At 49.6% G+C, this 22,216-nt stretch overlaps 1 protein-coding gene across 4 annotated transcripts in view; it reads left to right on the top strand.

Moving 5' to 3' along the window:
* The window catches only part of LCK (LCK proto-oncogene, Src family tyrosine kinase), a 61,117-nt gene that overhangs the window by 14,517 nt on the left and 24,384 nt on the right, over positions 1-22,216 (top strand). For 3 of the 4 annotated variants that reach the window (XM_088451257.1, XM_088451256.1, XM_088451258.1), the window contains 3 exons: positions 1,000-1,075; positions 18,474-18,564; positions 21,432-21,530. In XM_088451257.1, coding sequence (XP_088307383.1) covers positions 1,000-1,075; positions 18,474-18,564; positions 21,432-21,530 — 266 coding nt within the window. Of the gene's footprint in view, positions 1-796; positions 831-999; positions 1,076-18,473; positions 18,565-21,431; positions 21,531-22,216 lie in introns of all 4 variants that reach the window. The other variant, XM_088451259.1, reaches the window with a different exon arrangement.

Here is a 22,216-nt window from a genome sequence, read left to right as displayed (position 1 = left end):
CAATGTCTACAAGTTATGAGTTACAGTGCTCACTAATAAATGTAATTACTACTGCTTTTTCCTTTGTAAATGCAACTGATAAGAATATTAAACATGGAAAAAAGTTGACTTGGATCTTGAAAACGTGTGTTTCCTTTGAACAAATTAGACTCAGGGGTCTATTTATTGGATGCAGATAAATTAAATGGAGATAAAGTACTAACCAATCAGCTCCTCACTGCTATATCACAGGCTGTAATTTGAAAAATGTCAGTTAGGAGCTGGTTGGTTGGTATTTTATCTACGTTCACTTTGTCTCCATCCAAGGCTTAGTGCATAGGGCCTGGTTCAGACCCGCTCGCGAGCGCTATGCGCTCGCAAGCGGGTCGATGGTGACCCAGTGCGCAAGCGCATGACGGAGCCGGCTCCGTCGTGCACATGCGCGAGACCCGGATACCGACGGGCAAACCGTCGCTCCGGGTCTCGTACCAAAGGGGGCGTGCTGACGATGTTGAGTGACAGCACGCCCCCTTTGGTGGGCGGGCTGGGGGAGTGGCTGCCCAAACGGAGGCGTTCCCATATGAACGCCTCCGTTTGGGGCCGGCCCCACTGACATCACGAGTGATGTCAGTGGGAGAGATTTTGGCTGTCAGAGACAAAATCTCTCTGGGGCTTGAGGCAACGAGACCCTACCACAAGGGTCTCGTGGCAAGCCCAATGGTCGCGATGGTTTTGACCATCTTCCTGGGCGCTCGCTATAGCTGTGGGTGGTCACCCACAGCTATGCGAGCGGCCAGCCGCTCTAAAAAACAAGAAGGACGGCCCTGATTCAGAGCGAGCGCTTTATCAGAGCGTCCGGCTCTGAATCAGGCCCATAGACCTCTAAATGCTTTTTAGTCAGACACTTTCAGAGAATAAATGATTATGTTCCAATGTATGACACTACCTATAGTTGTACATGATTCAAAAGTGATGTATTAAATAATGCAAACTCATTTCTCACTTCTGTGTTTCTCTCAGATGATCATGCGATATGATTTACAGGATCCACTGATTTCCAATATATCACAAGCCCCTCCCAGTTCTCCTCTGCATGGTAAGGAAAGAGACAATTTAACCAGTAATTTCCTTCTGAGTAATTGATAAGCATGGGCGAAGTGGGAACTTATAGTGGCCCTGGAAAAAAAATATAAGGACCTCATTCAGAGTCGGTCGTTGCGGCCGCACGGTCGTATAACACCGATGTTCGCTAAACTGCGCATGCGTAAAGTTAGCAATGCGTGTGCGCAAACTAGCTGCTGCGATCAGAAATTTCTCTCTCCTTGAACACAGCCAGGTCGGTAGTTTGAGTGACAGAATGAGGCGTTTGTGGGTGGTAAGTAACAGGGCAAGGTGCTTGAAAACGGGGGAGTGGAGATCCTAATTATGCGAACGGCATTTTATGGGAGTGCATAATTAACAAAGTAGTGTCATGGCACACGTGACATGGGTGGTTTGTACACTGACCTGATCGTAGTTAAGTTAAGAGAGGGTATTGTCAACCTTAAGCTCGACGACCAGTTCCGATGGTTACCGATGGTCTCGATTAATCCTTATATGGTCGGAGATGACGTGTAATGCGTACGAGAAGGGGGCGTATTTTTTGTCTTACGGCCGCATCCTCCCCTTGGTCGGCCAGCTAACGATCCGATCTTAAGGACGCAACTTGCGAGTGCATCATTTGCATATCCGGCCCCTTTTCCCTTACGACCGTGCGGCCGCAACGACCGACTCTGAATGAGGTCCTAAATGTGGCCTCATGTATGTGGAACCAAATCAACTATAGGCTGGGACAACAAAGAACTAGGCTGGGTTTTAAAATACATTTTCCATAAAAGTATAAAAGAAAAAATAAATCTTTTTGCATCGGCCTAACTTACAGCTTCCTAGTGACCTAGGGATCTATTCATCATCACTTAATTTATACAAAAGCTGGTGAAAATTAACATTTTCACCTACTTTTGTATAAATTAAGTATCAGGGTTATTCATCAATTCTGTAACATCGGAGATATCACTCATATCTTCTGGTTACAAATCTGCCCCAATAATTTCCGCAGTCCCCATACTTTAGAAATTATGTGATTCAAGTTCCGAAAATGCTTTTTTTTCTGAACTTGTTAGTGTTACTGTACGGAACCCGAATCTCATCACAAATTCTTTTGCAGGAGGGGGATCTACTGTATTCAGATCCCTCCCTGCTGTGTCCTCCCTGCCTGTGACTCAGTGGCCAGTGTCTGCTGCCCCATGTGCCTACCTCCTGCCCACAGCTTCCATTCCCCCCCCCCTCATTGTCCATCTCCAGCCGGCATCCTCCATTCCCCCCTCCCGTGTACAGATCTTACCCACATCCTCCAAATTTCTCCCCTCTCCAGCTCCTGCCCGCATCCTCTAACTCCCCCTGCCCGCATCCTACATCTCCCCCTGGTCGCATTTTCCATCATACCCGTCGCATTCCTCCGCCCCCTCCCCTGTCGCATCCTTCATCTCCCCCTGTTTGGTGTCCAGCCATCCTCCATCTGCCCCCCTGTCCCGCCTGTGTAAAGCTTCTGCCCTGTTTCCGGGGTTTTACCGCATTTTTCATATGCACTATTGTGTGGCCGCCAGGTTCCGATGCGGAGGGTAACGCCAGCTTTTGCTGGCGTTACCCTTTAGAAGCCTATGGGCTTCTACCGCATGGTGCTGGTATGAGGGATCCCATCGGATCCCTCCCAGCATGACCCGCGGCGGCCATGTCACTCTTCGCATGCTTAATGGACTCCCGGGCCATAAACCCGGAAGTCCACGGGGCGACGCGGATCGCAAAGGACAGCCCTTATCAGAAGAACTGTCCTTTGCTGTACTAATCACATGTTAGTGCATATATGATCAGTACGAATGCGATGTTTGGCGGTAAGTACCGCACTGTTAGTGCATCCCACCCAGTGAGTGTGCCCTGCCATCACCTCAGACTGCACGCAGAGTAAGCTGCCTGGGTTGACTCTGCAGCCTGACCCGGTCCCGGTTGAAGCCCAGTTCCAGTGCCATTGGAAAGCTGAGATTCCCAGCTTTCAGATGGTATCACTAGTGAGGTACTGAGGGTGCAGGAGCTGGGTCAAAACCGGGGACAAAGGTGAAGTGCCCCATTCCTGCTGCGGTCTCCTGACACCCTGCCATTGGAAGCCTCTAGCTACGCTTCCCACGGACTCCAGGAGCTGGTTTAAGCTTGGTATTTAGAGGGGGTTGGGGCTACCGGGTGGTGCATCCAGCTTATCCTTACCCCCACCAGGGAACCTGAGATTTCGGGGTTCAAAGTTATAGGTAATTGGTAACTAGAACCCCGGCTGGAAGCTCCAGACACCCCTTGGTTGGAAGCCTCTAATTCCGCTCCACACGGGGTCCTGGAGTCCGTTTCAGGCTTGTCCCTAGCCCTCAGGAAACCAGAGATATCGAGGTTCAAAGTTACTGGTAATTAGGAAGGTGCATGCGAAGCAAAGAGGGTGAAGTGTTTCACATTTACGAAAAGCTGTCTCTGCAGAAAGAGCTGCTTTTCGGCATGATCACTAGTGATAATTATGTAATGATGAATATGCCCCCTACAGAGAACTTAATAGTGTCCAGTTTACAATACATAAAGCATTCTAGCAACTGTCACACTATACAGAGAGCATACTAGTGGAAGATACACAATACAGACAGCACCCTAACAGCCATTATATAATACAGACAGTATCCTAGTGTAAAATACAGACTGCATCCTAGTGACTGCCACACAATACAGAAAGCATCCTAGTGACACACAATACAAAGATCATCCTAATAACTTATATGCAATACAAAAAGCATTCTAGTGTAAAATATAGGCTGCATCCTAGCAGGGGCAGTTTAATTGAGTAGAGGGTCCTTGTGCAGCCTCCTTGTGGGCCCCCTCCTCTCTGGCACCTATTATAGATATGCCATTTCATTCTAGTGAAAACTATAAAATACAAAGATCATCCTAGTCAGTGCTTAAAGTGGTCCACATTACACCACATCATATTCATGTCTGATACACAGCAGTGCCCCTTTTACACAATGCCCACATTTGTGCCCCTTATACACAGTGCCCACAGTAGTGCCCCTAATACACATGATGCCCACAGTAATAGTGCACCTTATACAATGCCCACAGCAGTAGTGCCCCTTATGCAAGGCCCATTATAGTGGTGCCCCTTATGCAGTGCCCACAGTGGTGGTAGTGCCCCTTATGCAGTGACCCCAGTAGTGGTGCCCCTTATACAGTGCCCACAATGGTAATGCCCCTTATTCAGTGCCCACAGTAGTGGTAGTGCCCCTTATGTAGTGACCCCCATAGTGGAGCCCCTTATGCAGTTCCCCCAGTAGTGTTAGTACCCCATATGCAGTTCCCCAAGTAGTGTCAGTGCCCCTTCTGCAGTGCCCACAGTGGTAATGCCCCTTATGCAGTGCCCCTAGTAGCTGTAGTGCCCCTTATGCAGTGCCCACAGTGTTAGGGTCCTTTATTCAGTGCCCCCAGTAGTGGTACCCCATATTCAGTGCCCCCAGTAGTGGTGCCCCTTATTCAGTGCCCCCAGTAGTGGTGCCCCTTATTCAGTGCCCCCAGTAGTGATGCCCCTTATTCAGTGCCATCTGTAGTAGTGCCCCCAATAGTATTGCCCCCGAGTAAATGCCCTCAATAGTAATGTCCCTGAGTAAATGCCCCCAGTAGTAGTGCCCCCGAGTAAATGCCCCCAGAAGTTATGCCCCCAATATGAAGCCGCTTACACACAAAAAAAAAACTTACCTGAAGCCCCGGTCCAACGTCCATCTGGCTGGCCGCTCCTCGGAACTATGGGAGAGACGTCATGATGTCTTTCCCATAGTGCACTGCGGGAGCCGGAGCTCAGGTATGAGCTACAGCCTCCGGCTGGTACTGCGGGGAGGGAGCCGGGCGCCCGCTGGTAACAAAATCTCAGCGAGCGCCCGGCACATGGAGCCTCCTTGCGGCTCCGGGCTAAGGTGGGTCGTCAGAGGCGGGAACTGGTTCAGTCTCCAAATAGAAGTTACGGAACGCAGTTCTGCCCTGTTCCGGACCACTTTAACCCCTGATCCTAGTGAACAATGGGCCTGATTCAGAGTTGTAAGCTAATGCTCCTGCAGCTATGGATGTGCGAAAATATGCCACTGTGGATGTGCTAGGACTTGCTGGGAATTGTTCTGGGACACCCACCAGAGCCATCACAGCTGCCAGCAACTGTGTACATATACACAGCATCGGACGCAGATCATGCAAACATCAGCTAATTAAGTGAGTCTATGGCAGGGGTGGCCAGACTTTTAGACTCGGTGATCTACTTTTAAAGCTAAAAATCTTTCGTGATCTACCGAGTATCAACATTAGCGCGAAAAAGGGGGCGAGGTGCAAAACAGCAGCAAGGGGCGTGGGGACTGTCCTGGCAAAATCACACATTGGCCCCCACAGTAAAAAAAACACAATGGCCTCCACAGGAAATAAAAAAAACATTGTCCCTCACATAAGAAACATGAAACATACATTTAAATGCCCCAACCCCCTAAATAATACTGACATGTCTGACAATCATTCACTGTGGCCGGGAATCCTCCTGCTTGTTGTGCACTGCTTTAGGCTGTCACTGAGCACTGCCACAACCGCAGCACAGCACAGCACACAAGCAAGCAGTCTCTCCACTGTGATACGACCGCCTATGCATGGCCGTATCACAGCCTGCTCTCTCTCACTAACTTTGGCCCTACAGGGCTTCCTTAGCCTTGTAGGACTAAGGAATGTTGAGTGTCTGTGGTTGATCGCAATTGAGGTTTTGGCCACCACTGGTCTATGGTCACTCATAATGGCCGCCGTAACTGAGACGTTGGAGCAATGTTTTCTGCGTATGGGATCGCAGACGCAGGATGTGACACGTCCCCAAAACAGTTGCGACACACCTGGGTTTATAGACAACACTCCCCGTTGCCTCACTTAAACTCTCCCTGCCTGTCAATCACACTACAAAAAATTACTTGTACATGCAGCTGCAGTAATGGACGCATGCTCAGTGATGATTCTTTCGCAAATCGCTACATTTGCGAAAATAATGGCATAGTGTATAACTCTGAATCAGGCCCTATATACAATACAGAGCGCATCCTATCGACCTCCATATACTACAGACAGCATTCTAGTGACATATAATACAAAGAGCATCCTAGAGACCGATATATAATACACAGTGCTTCTGACTAGGATTCTAATGACTGATAAATAATGCAGAGAGTAATTTTGTGACTACTTAACAATACAGAGAACATTTTAATGACTGATATACAACAGAGAGCATCCCAGTGACTACCATGAAATAAGGAAAGAATACTAGTCACCGCAATATTTTACAGACAGAGGGCCTGATTCAGCAATGATCACAACTATGATTACGCACGCAATTGGCCGATTGTTGCGATCTACACATGCGTATGATGCGCGTGCGTGAACCGGCCACTGAGATCGGGACTGTAACTGCAGTGACCACGCAGACCCATCGCAGAGTGATTGACAAGAAGTGCCATTTGTGGGTGTTGACGGGGGGGGGGGTGGTCGGCGAAACACAGACGTGCCAGTGCATTTGAATGCCGCTGCATGTGCGTGCATAAATTATCCACTTCGATGCCGTACGCAGCTTGTGTACTCATAGCATGTGACGAGGTTAGCAATTTCTGAGTAAGGTCAGAGCTTGTGCAAGTGTGCGTGAGGCTGCCAGGGCCGCTTTAACAATGGGGCGGGAGGAGCTGCATCTCCAGGCCTCCCCATTATAATAGGCCCACAGCATCCTCTGCAGAGCAGACAGTGATGACAGGCATTTTTTTTCTTCCTGTCACTACCTCAATCATTCACGTCCTGGCTGACCAGACTGAAGAATCACTAATTCACTCCCAACCCACGGCCGCCTGAAGCCCCGCCTATCCTTGGGGCCGCCTGAGCTCCGCCCCTGTCTTGCCAAAGCTCCTCCCCACCACTCCCCATCATTCACCTCCTGGCTGTGCGCTGAAGCATCACTAATTAATTCCCAACCCCCATCTGCCAGAAGCCCCGCCTACCCTCGGGCCACCTGAAGCTCCACCCCAGACCAGTCGACGCCCGGCCCCGGATCGTTCTAAGCTCCACCACCGGTCAATGGAGCAAAGCATAGTGCTGTCTCAGCTGTCACTTGGTGTGGAGGGGGTCCCTGCAGTGACATATTTGTGACAGCCAGACAATGAATGTGATAGGGAGGAGGAGGAAAGCAGATGAACCGGCTTGTAAGAAGAGCTCAAGGGATCCATAAGAGAGAGCACCTCTGTAGGAGAGTGTGTGCATGGAGTGGGAACCCAAGAGAAGAGATGAGCAGAAACAGTTCCTGCTGGTTTGTCCAGTGCTGGGGGTGCAGGGAGAAGTGGGACCTGCACTGGGGCAGAATCAAGTGAGTGCCTTTTAACTATGTCATTTAAAAAAAAACAAATACTGCCCATTTAAACCTCATTCATTTGGCCGCTCAGTCGCTTTAGTGGGTATCTAGCTTAATGCATCATATCTAATGTGGATAGCCCTAGAATTAGCTAAAATTATACCCACACCTCCTTGCATGGTGGTCATGCCCACTTTAGTGGTGTGACATGGAACCCCCCCTCTAGAAAACCAGCATTTCCCCTGTAAACGTATATAGATCTGCCAGCAGCTTGTTGTTTGATTTATCCCAATGCAGGGGCCATGGTGTGTAGCTGTGTATAGCGGTCACTTAGATGCTTGGTGTATTATATGGCGGTCACTGTAATGCACTGTATTATATGGTGGTCACTTCGATGCTCTCTGTATTATACTGGTGGTCACTGTGATGCTTTCTGTATAATATGATAGTCACTACAATGCTCTTGGTATTATATGGCGGTCACTGAGATGCTTTCTGTATTACAGATATGTCCACATTCATCTAGCCTCTTTGAGCGTTAAACAGCCCTTGGTAGCGCCAAGCATCTTTTCATGCAACTTTTTCCCTTAAAATGCTGCTTATTCACAAAGCAATGCATACACAAACAGCTTTTGATGATTAAAATGATATGCGCCATGCCTATATTCTCTGAGACTGCAGGTGCATCTGCATGCGAAACGCTATGTTACAGTGTTACAGCCGCTGACACTGTAAGGTAGCATTTCACACACAGAATATAGGCTTGCCGCATATCATTCTGCTTTGTGAATTAGACGCATTTTAAGGGGAAAAGTTGCACAAAAAGACGCTCTGTGCTGTGCATGGCACTCACGCGTTATGCATAATGCGACTTGCAGCGCATGGCGGACAGATGTATGTGGTCATGCGATGCTCTCTATATTATATGGTTAGTGTTCCAGCTAGGTTGTGAGAAGGACAGGGGGCGTGGTCGTCTGGGAAGAACGTGTCCTTGTGACACGCTTCAAATTTGTCACACTTGGGGGCGTGCCTAGCACTTACAGAGGTGATCGTTCACTGCAACTTTTCCCACCTGCGGGAGACTGTGACACACGGGTGGGGAAAGCTCTAGACAGGCAGATTTAGCGCTTTTTGCCCTTTTAAAATCATGCAGGACGTGGCGCCCCGCTAAAGCAACGGGAATACTATATGGTGTTCACTGCGATGCTCTTTGTATTATATGTCAGTCATTGTAATATGCTCTCTGCAGTATATGGCAGTTACCGGAATGCTCTCTGTATTTTATTATGGTCACTGCTATGCTCTCTGTATTATATGGTGGTCACTGCCATGCTTTTTGCATTGCATGACACTGATGCTCTATGCAGTATATGGCAGTCACTACAATGCTCTTTGCATTATATGGCGGTCACTGTGAAGCTCTCTGCATTATATAGCGGTCACTGCAATGCTCTGTGATGGTTGAGGTAGATTAGTACAGGCAGCAATACTTAGCCATTGTGTTTTGCGATAGTTGAGCCTTCATGCTCCATTTGAAAAGTGTAGATGCCCAAGAATAAATGCAGCAGACTCTGGCACCTTAATGTAAAGGGACTAAAAATGGGTTTTCCCTCATACATTTTAGTCTTTACAAAGTTCTCCCCAAAGGCATAGGAGGCAGCTGCGTCGACCAGTCTCCCAGTGCAGCCCAGCATACGTAGGCTACTATAAGCTTCACGTTCTGGAGCTTGGTAAATCCGACAGCGATGGTCACACCCCCTGCAGAGGCACACAGTAGGCCTTCATAAATTTCAGCTCCAGGCCCTTGTGGACATTAATCTGGCACTGGAGGCTGCGATGGTACTCGATGTTACCGATGATTTTGCAGTCTTGCTAAACATTACGGATGTGTGTAAGGTATGGTGGGCGTCCCTGTGTAGTGCTGCGATGGCATAGTGATCGCAATGGACTAGCATACTTTTGCAATGAAACTTCGTGTGCAGTGAAAGCTCGGGCTTCGTAGGGTCTCGGAATGGCTAATTTATGCACACCTCTGCAACGGCGTTGAAACGCACTGACAAGCCTGCGTTAGCACGACCACACCCCGTCACCACCCACAAATGGTACTTCCTGTCAATCACTTGATGGAAGCTCAGCGTGCTGTCTGCGCTCGCATTTCTTTTCGCAGCGCTTGGTTCGCGCATTGGCACTGAGTCTTATATGCATGCGCAGAGTGCTAACATCGGCCAAGTGCGTGCGAAGGCACCATTGCGTTCCTTGCTGAATCAGGCCCTCAGTTCCTGAACCTCTCTTAATTATGATGGGGCAAAATGTATTTTCCATAAGGCAAGTTTTATGTTAAAGGCTCTTTTGAGTGCCTGCTTTTCTAAATTGTATATATGTATAAATAATAGATATATTACTATATATAATGTATATAATTGTTTTTCTATAGCTCCTCCCCCAGTAGCTCCTCCCACAGTTCCTAAATCTATTTTTCCAGAAAAATAGCCCTGGTAATTACTAACACCTTCTCGAACATAACAACCCCATTCAACATAATTAATATTAACAACCACATCTGCGTCATTTTGCAGAGCCGCGGTGGCGATAATATGCAAATGATAGTTTCAGCCTTCACCTTGTGTACAGTGCGCCAGAATGTGCAAGGCCTGAGATGCCCACTCTCAGTGACGGTATATGCTGCAACTGCATCGGTGGTTCTGGACAATTCACCTTCAGCACACCATTGGGTGCACCATCAACCCTTGCACAAGCCCTATGACAGGTGCAGCGTCCGTCTGAGCATGGTATCCGTGCAGCAACTTTCACTGACACACTCGTGACATGCCCGTGCATCAGACTTTTTTGCTTTTTCTCCCAGTCACCACCCAGGAAAGCCCACGGTTTCCCTCGCCTGCTCTGATTCTAGCGGTCCCTTACGCAACAGGGCATTTGTACGTACACTCAGGGTAACACATGGATCATGGGGTTTCCAGAAAATTTTGCGCATGCGCAGTAGCAAATAATTGCTCAATTACGTGAACAGTGGCATTGCGTGCTCTTAACGTACATCTCTGAATCAGGCCCTCTGTCCTATATCTTAATTAAATCCATTAAGATTGTTCACTCTTTCACCCCATAGCCAAACTCAATCATCCTAACCACCATATTCTTAATATTAACTTCCCCTGGCCGTTAGGAGGAAGGGCTACTAGAGAGGATACAGGAAAGGGACAATATACTTTGGGTAGACATGACCTGCCCACTTATCCATCTACCCCTCTCTCGCTCCCTAGTACAAAATAAGTAAATCTCTATTTAAAAAACAAAAACAGAAGTGCGAAGAAAGAACCCCATGAAGTCAACGGTATACCAGGAAAAGTCCTGGTAAGGCCTGTACCCATTTCACCAATTGCTGTAAGGGGAACATGTTGGTCATGTGAACTTCATTTTATATAGAACTACAGATTCCTATTCTTAGCTATGAATCTAGATTTTTCCACTACCTCCCAGTGTGTGGGTCAGCACTTGCATCCATTCCTTTCCCTAATCATGACGCTGTCCCATGCAGTCTTAATTAATTATACAATTAATGTTACTCCTGTCTCTGATTTGCCATTTTACCACTTGATGATGTGAGATGTGCAGTGCCCTCCATACCATATGTATTCACAACTACGAAAATGTTGGAATCTAAATTACTTTGTGCTGGTGTGACCATGATCTAATTGGCTACAATTGTTCTTTCCCAAGTCTCATTAACATTGGGGACACAAGTGTAGTCTGAAAATTAGAAGTGATATAAAATATGAGATATGGTAAGAACTTACCCTTGTTATCTCTATTTCTACGAAGTCCATAGGGTTCCACAGGATACCTTGGGGTATAGGTGTGACGTCAGTCGCAGGGCACCAAAGAGTTAAGCTTTCAGCCTCCCAGGATGCACTAGGTCCCCCTCCTATACCCCGCCCCCGGGCCAAGGCACCTCAGTTAGTTACCAAGCCATAGGCCGGAGGAGGAGAAGGAAGAGAGAGAACAAAGATCTGGACACATACAAGAATCACATTCTCACCAGAGGGAGACGGAAAACCGGTGACCAGAGCAAAAGCCCATCTGCAGCACAGGTGCGACAGGGCGGGAGTCCTGTGGAACCCTATGGACTTCGTAGAAATAGAGATAACAAGGGTAAGTTCTTACCATATCTCATATTTTCTACTTCAGGGTCCATAGGGTATCCACAGGATACCTTGGGGATGTCCCAAAGCAGTATCCTTTAAGGGTGGGGACGCTCCTGTGCAGAAAGGAGAATCCGCCGCCCGAAGGAAGCATCCTGAGAGGTGAAGGTGTCAAACCTGTAATACCTCACGAAGGTATGGACAGAAGACCACGTAGCAGCCTTGCAGATCTGAACTGCCGAGGCACCACGTCGAGCTGCCCACGAAGGACCCACAGACCTAGTGGAATGAGCCTTCAGAGAAGGAGGGACCGGTAGGCCTTCATGAAGATAAGCTTCAGAAATAGCCATACGGATCCAGGCTGCCAAAGTTTGCTTTGAAGCAGGCCAACCCTTTTTACGGAAGCCATAGAGGACAAACAAAGCGTCCGACTTCCTAAACGAAGAAGTGCGGTCAACATAAGTCCTTAAGGCCCGCACAACATCCAAAGAGGCCTCACCCACGGAAAGACCCGGTGAGTTAAAGGCCGGAACAACTATTTCCTCGTTAACATGAAACTGGGAAACAACTTTGGGAAGAAACTCGGGCCGAGTGCGGAGCACTGCCCTGTTCCCATGAAAAACCAAGAAAGGGGGTCTACAAGAAAGACCCCCTAACTCAGAAACACGTCTGGCCGAAGCAATGGCCAGAAGGAAAACAGTCTTAGCTGTTAGCCATTTAATATCCACTGAGCCCAGTGGTTCAAACGGCGGTCCTTGGAGAGCCCTCAGGACCACAGCCAAATCCCAAAGCGCCACAGGTGGAACAAAGGGCGGCTGAATACGGAGAACACCTTGCATAAAGGTGCGCACATCCGGGATTGTAGCGATCCTACGGTGAAACCAGACAGATAGGGCCGAAACCTGTACCTTCAAAGAAGCAAGGCGAAGCCCATGATCTAGTCCAGCTTGCAGGAAGGCGAGAATCCGAGACAGACGAAACTCCCGCGGTGCATAACCTCTCGGTCGACACCACTGGAAGAACGTATGCCACACGCGATGGTATATCCTCGCGGAAGACGGTTTCCGAGCTCGTAACATGGTACGCACCACAGAGCTGGAAAACCCCCGGGACCTCAGCATGGCCGTCTCAACAGCCACGCCGTCAAAGACAGCCGAGTCAGGTCCGGGTGAAGGCAAGGACCCTGAGACAGAAGGTCCGGTCGTAGCGGCAACCGCAGAGGACTGTCCACGGACAGACCCTGAAGGTCTGAGAACCAGTGCCGTCTGGGCCACGCGGGAGCTATCAACAGGAGCGTCCCTCCTTCCTGTTTGAATTTCCGGATTACCCGTGGAAGAAGGGAGACCGGAGGGAACAGGTATGCGAACCGGAACGTCCACCGGACGGACAGAGCATCCACCAGAGACGCCCCTTCGTCTCTTGTGCGAGACCCGTACACCGGCAACCTTGTTGTTGTGCCGGGACGCCATGAGGTCGATTTCTGGAAGACCCCACCTGTCCACCAGTAGTTGAAAAACGTCCGGGTGCAGGGACCATTCCCCTGGATGAACGTCCTGGCGACTTAGAAAGTCCGCCTCCCAATTTAGCACTCCCGGGATGAAGACCGCTGATATGGCCGGAAGATTGCGCTCCGCCCAAACCAGGATCCGAGAGACCTCTACGAGAGCCGCCCGACTGCGAGTTCCTCCTTGACTGTTTATGTAGGCCACGGTGGTAGCGTTGTCCGACTGGACCTGCACCGGGTGACCCTGGAGAAACCGCTGTGCCTGCAGGAGAGCATTGAAGACCGCACGGAGTTCCAAGATATTTATTGGAAGCTCCGCTTCTGTCGGCGTCCACCTGCCCTGGAACAAGTGGGGACCCGAAACTGCTCCCCAGCCCCGAAGACTGGCGTCCGTTGTCAACAGGACCCAATTTGGAACCCAGAACGGACGTCCCTTGTTGAGGTGGGTCGTCTTTAACCACCACGCAAGGGACAGGCGAACCTCCGGGGTGAGCACAATCGTCTGGAACTTCAGAGACTGAGGCAGCCCGTTCCACTTGGACAGGATCAGGTGCTGCAGAGGTCTGGAGTGAAACTGGGCGTATCGAACACCGACACCATGGAGCCCAGTAACCTCATCGCCGAGTGTAAGGACACCCGGCGGCTGTGCAGACTACTGCGCACCCTTGACTGTAAAGCAGAGATCTTGTCCTCCGTCACGAAGATCCTTTGCTGTCCCGAGTCCAATAAGGCTCCAAGATGCAGAATCCTCCGAGACGGGATTAGAGTGGACTTCTGCCAGTTGATTAGCCAGCCGTGCCGTTGCAGCAGTGCAATGGTCAGGTCCAAGTGGTGTAACAGGAGCTCTGGAGATCCTGCCACCAATAACAGGTCGTCCAAGTACGGCAACATGCGGACTCCTTGCAGCTGCAGAGAAGCCGCCATGACCGCCATCACCTTGGTGAAAACACGTGGTGCTGTCGCCAGGCCAAAAGGTAACGCCCGAAACTGGAAGTGGTCGCTGCGGATTGCAAATCGAAGGAACTCTTGATGGCGCAAAAGAATAGGGACATGCAGGTAAGCGTCCTGTATGTCCAATGACACCATGTAGTCCCCAGGTTCCAGCGCCAGAATGATGGACCGTAGGGTCTCCATCCGAAACTTCGGGACCCGCAAAGACTTGTTGAGTGCTTTGAGGTTGAAAATCGGACGATATGACCCATTGGGTTTCTGTACCAAAAATAGATTTGAATAGAAACCCTGGCCCCTCTGGGAGAATGGAACGGGCACTATAACTCCAGCCTGGAGCATAGTGTGCAATACCTTCCGCAGCTCCGTAGCCTTGTGCCGGTCTGATGGTAGACCCGTGGTGAAGAATCGAGCCGGGGGTCTGTGCCGGAAGGAGAGGGCGTACCCGTGGGAGACCACCTCCAGAACCCAAGTGTCTGTCGTAGTGAACGACCAACACCGGGAGAACTGCAGCAGGCGGCCTCCCACCCTGGGATCCCCCAAAAGGGAGGCCCGGACCGTCAGGCCGCAGGCTTGTCATCTGGCTTGTGGGCCGGACGTCTGGTACTCCATGCCTGTTTCCGGGGCTTGACCGATTTCTTAGGGCCAGCCTGTCGAGGAAACGACTGTGGTTTGGGCCTGCCCTGGGCCCTAGATGACCGAAAGGACGATGGTCCAGAACCAGAAGGAGCAGCGGCCGACGGGAGACAAGCAGATTTGGCTGCCGCCAGCGTGGCCACAATCTTATCCAGATCCGGACCGAAGAGAACTTCTCCGGTAAACGGCAACGCTTCCAGACCTTTCTTGGAATCTGCGTCCGCCTTCCAGGATCGCAGCCACAAGGTGCGACGAGCAGCTACCGCTGCTGAAGAAATTCTAGACACCAGAGTATTAATGTCTAGAGCCGCCTCGTTGATGTAGGTGGCCGAATCACAGAGATTGCCAATCAACTCCGCCTGTTCGGCCGGACAGTCGGATTCAAAAGAAGCCTCTAATGAATCCGCCCAGCGCTCCATCGCTCTGGCAACCCAGCAAATGGCCATAGCCGGCCGTGCTGCCCCCCCTGCAAGGGAATAAGCGGACTTCAGGCAGATTTCTACCTTGCGGTCCGTAGCATCCTTAAGGGAGGACATGGATGGCATCGGCAATGTGGCACTATGGACAAGACGGGTCACGTGAGAATCCACCTGTGGAGGGGATTCCCGCTTAGCAAAATAATTATCCGCGAACGGATAAGCCACCGCCAGGCGTCTCTGCGGCTGGTATCTTTTGCCAGGTTGTTTCCACGCCTCCTCTAAATGGTCCACCAACTGACCCGAAAGAGGAAAGACTGTGGCATCGCCCTTCACATCTTTGAAAAAGGCATACTTAGATTTAGCCGCTGGGGGAACTTCGTCCTCAATCACCAAGGCTGTGCGGACCGCCCGAATAAGTCCAGGAATATATACTTTGGACTTAGCATCAGCGTCCTTAGTATGGAGAGGTTCCTGATCGTAAGGATCCAGAATCTCCCCATCATCAGACGTCCCTTCGTCATCCTCATAAGGAGCGGACAGAGATGCCACCGGCCTTTTATGAGGCCGCATCACAGACTCCCCTTGCAACACATCCGACAAGTGCTGTACAGAACTCGTCAGGGAGTTAACCCACGCTGGCTCCTGAGAACCCGGGAGCGGGGAAATAGGGAGACTGTGGGGTACCACCAATTGTCGTGGGAACCCCTGCATGGGTGACGACACCACAGACTGCTGGGACAAACCCATCGGAGTAAACGCGGGCTGCGGAGCTAACTGGCCCACTAAAGCTGTTAACGCCTGAGCGAAACAAGCCCAGGGCGGCTCCTGTACCGGTCCTGTAACCGTAATAGGCCGCGCCATGGACAAACACTGCCGGCAAAGGCCCTCCGCGCTACTCTCCCCCTCCGCTAACGGTACTTTGCACGTGGTACACTGTAGCCTGAGGGGAAAATCACTTTCAGACATGATGGCACCACGTATGTGACCTCTCTCACCAATTAAGTATTAAATAGGCGAGAGACCACCCTGCAGCACCGCACTGCAAGGGCTTTAGCAGAAAGAACAGGGACAGTAATAAAGCTGACAGTTTAGAGAAGAAAAGTTACAGGCAGCGCTAGCACAGTCACATACAATGCAGAGAAATAACAATTCCTGCACTAACAGCGCTGATCACTCAACTACACAGACACAGGGCCTGGTAGGACACTGCGCTGCATACACAGACCTGAGCCACAGCGGAGGAGAGGTATGCGGGGGGACCCAGACCACGATGCTTCCTTCCAGGCTTCCAGCAGCGTTCACCATGCGTTGCAGAGAAGATGGCCGCCGAGGAGCAGAGAGAAGCTGGCCTGGGGGAGGAGCGCTGACACAGGACCAGTCAGCACAGTGCAGAGGGCTGTGTGCAGCGGGGGAGGCGCCGGCTGTGAGACAGGGAAGGCGCGCTCCCCTGGCATGCATTTAACCCCTGGGACGCCGCAGCGCTACCGCTCTGCTGCGGTCCGCTGTCCCAGGGGCTAGTGGAAAGCGCAGGTTCAGTACCTGGCTCCACGCTGCAGCCAGTCCCCAGGGAGCCCCCTGCCTGGGGACTTAGGACCATGTGACCAGCGGGGACCCACCGCGGGACCCCGCTGCTTACCTTTGTCCCCCTTGGATCCGGCCATGGTCCGGAACATCTGGGGTCACCGTTAGCTGTGACCCCAGATGCTCACCAGCATCCCCGGATCGGTACCGGCGTTCTGGTACCGGCGGGGGTGTAGGGAAGACAGCATGGACGTCAGGACTGACTGTCCATGCTGTACATCCAGATGTGCAGCCACAGCTGCACTGAAGAAAGCTTCAGGGGCTCTTCTAGCCCCCACTCCGACAGGTGCACCCGACGCCGGCCGGGCACCAAACTAAACTGAGGTGCCTTGGCCCGGGGGCGGGGTATAGGAGGGGGACCTAGTGCATCCTGGGAGGCTGAAAGCTTAACTCTTTGGTGCCCTGCGACTGACGTCACACCTATACCCCAAGGTATCCTGTGGATACCCTATGGACCCTGAAGTAGAAATATTGTCCACCAATCCTATTGACATCCACCTTCACAGTTTTGTAAATTTACTGCAGGCCGGTCGCTCTGCCTCAGAGGCTACACCACATAGCAATCGTTGGATCTTTACTTGCAGGGATTTATAATGTTTAATGTGAGCTCAATTTCAGTAATAGGAGGTCCAGATCAGATTTCCACTGCCCTTAAACTGATAGACACAGTCCAGGCACTCTGTGAGGGGGATGGGTATGCAGTCACAACCACGTCCTCACAAGGAGTTTACTACAGCATCAGTTTATCATGACAAACTGCTTTCAAGGTAAAGTGACCCCAAAATAAGGGGCCCATACCTCTATGACTGATTGCCGCAATTCCCCGATCTTACGCCTGGGACTGGGTATCAGGTAAATCCAACGTTTCTCAAAATCTCAAAAATGACTTTAGCCATGTATTATGTCTCTATTGGTAACATCCTTTAGTTGCGAATATAGGGGCTGATTCAGCAGAGGACGCAGATGTTGATACACTGATGCCCGATTATTGTGAATCTGCGCATGGGCAGGACCGGTTCTAGGCATATGCAGAATGGGTCCTGCAAGATCTCACACAGGCCCCCCCTATGCCTCTGCCAGATTGACAGACAGGCGTTTGCGGGGCGGTGCAGGGACGGCTTGCGTTCCCAGAAAGGGCGCATGTCACCCCGTTTTCCCGGGAGTGCAGAGGTCAGGGTCTGCGTCGTTGGACGCAGATTACCAGGCCTCGCAAGCTGATGCTTACTTAGCTGGCTGGTGCCGCACAACATCACCACCGATGGTCGTGATGGTGATGCCAGGCTGAGATCGCAGATGCTGACAGGAGGATTCTCTTCACTTTAGACTCCTCCTGCAGCATTTGACTTTTAGCAGGACGGAATTGCAAAGCCGCTTGTGTGCAGCATTGCAGTTCCATCCACTGCTGAATAAGCTCTTTAGCCCATAAATTAGTTGGCATTTTGGTTATATTACAAATATTTAGATCGTGTTTATCTTGTAAAAATATATTTATATAATAACTTTTTAGCTCCTATGATACATTTGTATAGTATTTTGTTGTTTAGATATATAAGTAATAACTTTACTACCTGATCTCTATTACAGGATTTTGCATGCTGTCGATATGTACTGTATGCAATAACTAATTATCTGTTGTCTGTTTTAAAAACATTATACTTTCTTTGTTTACTTTTAAAATATGTATATAATAACTACCTATTGCATATGTTCCAATCATATTCATGTTTCATAGTATTTTGAATGCCACATATTAATTGATGTATTTCATTATTCCACAGATAACCAAGTAGTGACCTTGTATAGTTATGAACCTGTGCATGATGGAGATCTTGGTTTTGAGGCCGGAGAGAAACTACAAATATTGGAATCGTAAGCATATGTAACCCAGCTGGGCATCTATAGTTTTTGAAGATCTAAAGATCGTGCCCACTGAAGCACATTTGTCAATATTTACTAGACCACATAGCAGGGGCGTATCTAGGGGTCCAAGCACCCCTGGCAAAGTAAGGGACTGGCGCTCCCCCCCCATTGGCAGTTAGTAAAGACATTATGGTGGCTGTCGTCTGGCGCTGATGTTTCTGACTGAGAGATCAGCAGCAGCACAGAGTTTGATAGACAGACCATGGACCACCGTGACGACTCTTCCCAGATACGACAATCTGAGAGTTGCCGCCGTGACATTACATCGGTGCCTCAGCGCTTGTGGTTATTAACTCCGGTATCTGCCACCAGCAGGAGACCAATTTAACACTAAAGCGTAAGGCAAGCTCCTGCTCTCACCTGTACCCACAACTTATCAATATTTAAACATTGGTAACATGCCAAACATGAGGCATTTGGGTCATAAATAAAAACACAGATCCAAGAACTAAAATTAGTTTAGTTTAATTCAAGAAATATCTTCAAAGTCAAAGTCACAAACACAGGTAATCACAATTTCAGGTAAACCAAAGAAAATAATAAAATGGGAGAAAACAGACCATTCAGATCGCGACGGATTGAACAGCTTTGATACGAGGCGGTCTCTATGACGAACTGTGGATCAATCTGTACCGTGTCGATAGCCTATACCAGAATGAACACTGAACTACCAGAGTGTCACCTCTTTATGCTGCTTTTCCAGCATCCCTCCTCACCTCCCCCCTCCAAGACTTAGGCCCTCATTCAGAGCCGTACGCTCTGAGCAGAGCGCACGCTCTGAATGAGGGCCGGCCTCCATTTTCATGGAGCGTCCTCCTGGACGCTCGTATAGCTGTGGGTCACCACCCACAGGCTATACGAGCGTGCATTGTGATGGTCGCGATGGTCGAGACCATCGAATTTGCGAGCCGGAGCCTGCGGTTGAGGTTTTCAACCGCAAGCTCCGGAGTGATTTTGGCTCTATCAGAGCCAAAATCACTCCCACTGACATCACTAGTGATGTCAGTGGGCCGGCTTCTGACGGGAGGCGTTCCCGTGGGAACGCCCCCGTCAGGGAGGCACGCCCCCGGCACGCCCACCAAAGGGGGCGTGCTGTCAATCAACATTGACAGCACGCCCCCTTTGATCGGACACAACGAGCGAAGGACTTTCCTTCGCTCGTCGCGTCTGGCGCATGCGCACGACGGAGCTCCCTCCGTCGTGCGCATGCTCAGTCCATAACATCGACCCACTTGCGAGCGGACAGCCGCTCGCGAGTGGGTCTGAATCAGGCCCTTAATTCAATAAATATACCCCTGGACTTAGGTAAGGGAATCCACACCTTTTGAAGACTGTGTGTCTCTGGTATAAGCAGTCCTGCTTTGAACTCTGTTCAGGAACAGGACACAGGGCTCTTAATGACAGCTTATCAAGGGCCTGGCTAGATGTTGCACAAACTTTTTTCTTTATACCCTCAACATCCAGACAGTTTTATGGCTATTCAAATGAACCGTTCGCTCTTTGCGGTCTGTTCATGCCTCTAGGTCTGAACGAGTGAACAAAACTTGCGGTCGTTTTTTGGAAAAATACGCCCCATGGCTGCTCGCATCCTACGTCATGTCCGCTATTTATTAGATTAATCGAGTACATCGACCAGCGTATGAACTGCTCGCAATTCTTGTGGTTGGTTTTTGCTACCACAATCTTGCGAACAGTTCTGGCTATAAAATAACCCAGTGACGTGATCAATGACGCTGCTGTATTAATTATGCACACCCTTAAAACGCCCGTTTTGACCTTTAAGCACTCCTGCGGTCGGATCTCCACTCCCCGTTTTCAAGCACCTTCCCCCATTACCACCCACATACGCCTCTTTCTGTCACTCAAATTATCAGGCATTCGCTATTTTGCGAGCACATGAATTTCGGCCGCACTGACTGGTTCGCGCATGTGTATAACGATCCGTACGCATGCGCAGTTGGGCAAACATCACTCGGAGCGAACGAGCGGACGCTTACGAGCGGCTCTGAATCTGGCCCTTAGGTTTTGGGGGAGGAGGTTAGGCACCACTGGGAGGGTGTAAGGTTTAAGCACGAAGGGGGGAGACTTAGGTTTAGGCACTATTGGGAAGGGTTAGGGTGTGGGGTAGGGAAGGTTAGGCTACAAAAAGGAAGGGTTATGGGGAGTAGGGGGGAGGGTAAGTATACCTACCCGACCCCTGTCGGGATACCGCCCATCGGGATGCCACTGTCGGTATTTTGACAGGAGGCATCCCGACTGTCAGTATGATATACCCATTCCGTTGTTACTAGAGATGTGTACAGACCCCGTGTTTTGATTTTGGCAAAACCACCGTCACGTGTTTTGGTTCAGATTCGGTTTTGGATTTCTTAAAATTGATTAAACAAAATCTAAAATCATGTAATTTGGACCTTTTTACATGCAATCCAAATCTGAGATTCGGTTTTTAAATCCGAGTTTTGAACTTACAGCAGACTTGGTTCTACTTGAAACCCAAAAAGTGATCCGAGTCGGGTCTCTATTCAAATCGGAACCTCCAAAGTTTGGGTAGTTGGCAAAGAAGCAACAGTGCTAGTGAAAGCCTCACATCTTAGAGTGCTCATGATCCATGCCCCCCCAATCTCCCCAGCACTATCTGACACAAAGTTGACAGCATCATATAATCATGTTCATGTGGAAACACAGAAAGTTTCACCTTCATATTGAGCATATGGGCCACCTTACATGCATATGCCGGTTTGTAAATCCACTATGTCTGGGTATAATAACAGTTGTTTAGGATGTTATCCTTCTTTGTCTCATCTTTTTGCTTGCAGAACTGGCGAGTGGTGGAAAGCTAAATCACTGCGCACAGGACAAGTGGGACTTGTGCCATTCAACTTTGTGGCAGCTGTAAATGGACTAGTAAAAGAACCGTGAGTATCTGGTTATAGCCAAATTGCAAAAACTGTAATAAGAGCCTATTATGAACTGTGGGTCTGATTCTGGGTCGTGCACAAAGTGACTGGAATTGTGGGCAGGCATGGAAGCCATATTTGCTACCTTTATGCTAATGCCAGTATCCGTTCAACTAATGACAGGGTTCATTTGCATTCAGCGGAAACCCTTACTACCCTTTCCTGTTCCATTGGCCGTTGGAACCATAATCATTAAATTAGTATCTGCACTTACACCAACCCTATGCCAGGTGCAAGATATCCTTCAGAATTAGGCTTCCTTTCCCTGTACACACAGAATTACGGAGCTTTTGATACACACCCATAACCAGGGGCTGGCTGGCAACTTTCAGCATGAGGGGCAACACAAGCAAGTAGCCCTGACTTTCTCCATAAAAAAAAAAAAATCAACCTGTGAATATATACAGTATATATGCAGGGACCGGCACTCCACCAAAACATGTGTAAAGAAAGTACCTTGCCTTGGTGCCCTCCCCAGTGATGTAGTCTCATCGTGCAATATCAGCAAACAATAGGTCATTTTAATGCCAACGTTTGAATCTCCTTTATTTATTAATTTATTATTTAGGGTCCTTGAGGAAGATCTCCAATAAAGGAGATTGAAACGCTGGCATTGAATCACTTCATACAAAAGACAGGATGAG

This window comes from Taudactylus pleione, unplaced genomic scaffold (genome assembly GCF_031769625.1).
Source record: "Taudactylus pleione unplaced genomic scaffold, aTauple2 ptg000541l, whole genome shotgun sequence".
NCBI lineage: Eukaryota > Metazoa > Chordata > Amphibia > Anura > Myobatrachidae > Taudactylus > Taudactylus pleione.
Note: the sequence above shows the minus strand (reverse complement) of the source record. Positions and strands in the feature narration are given on the sequence as shown.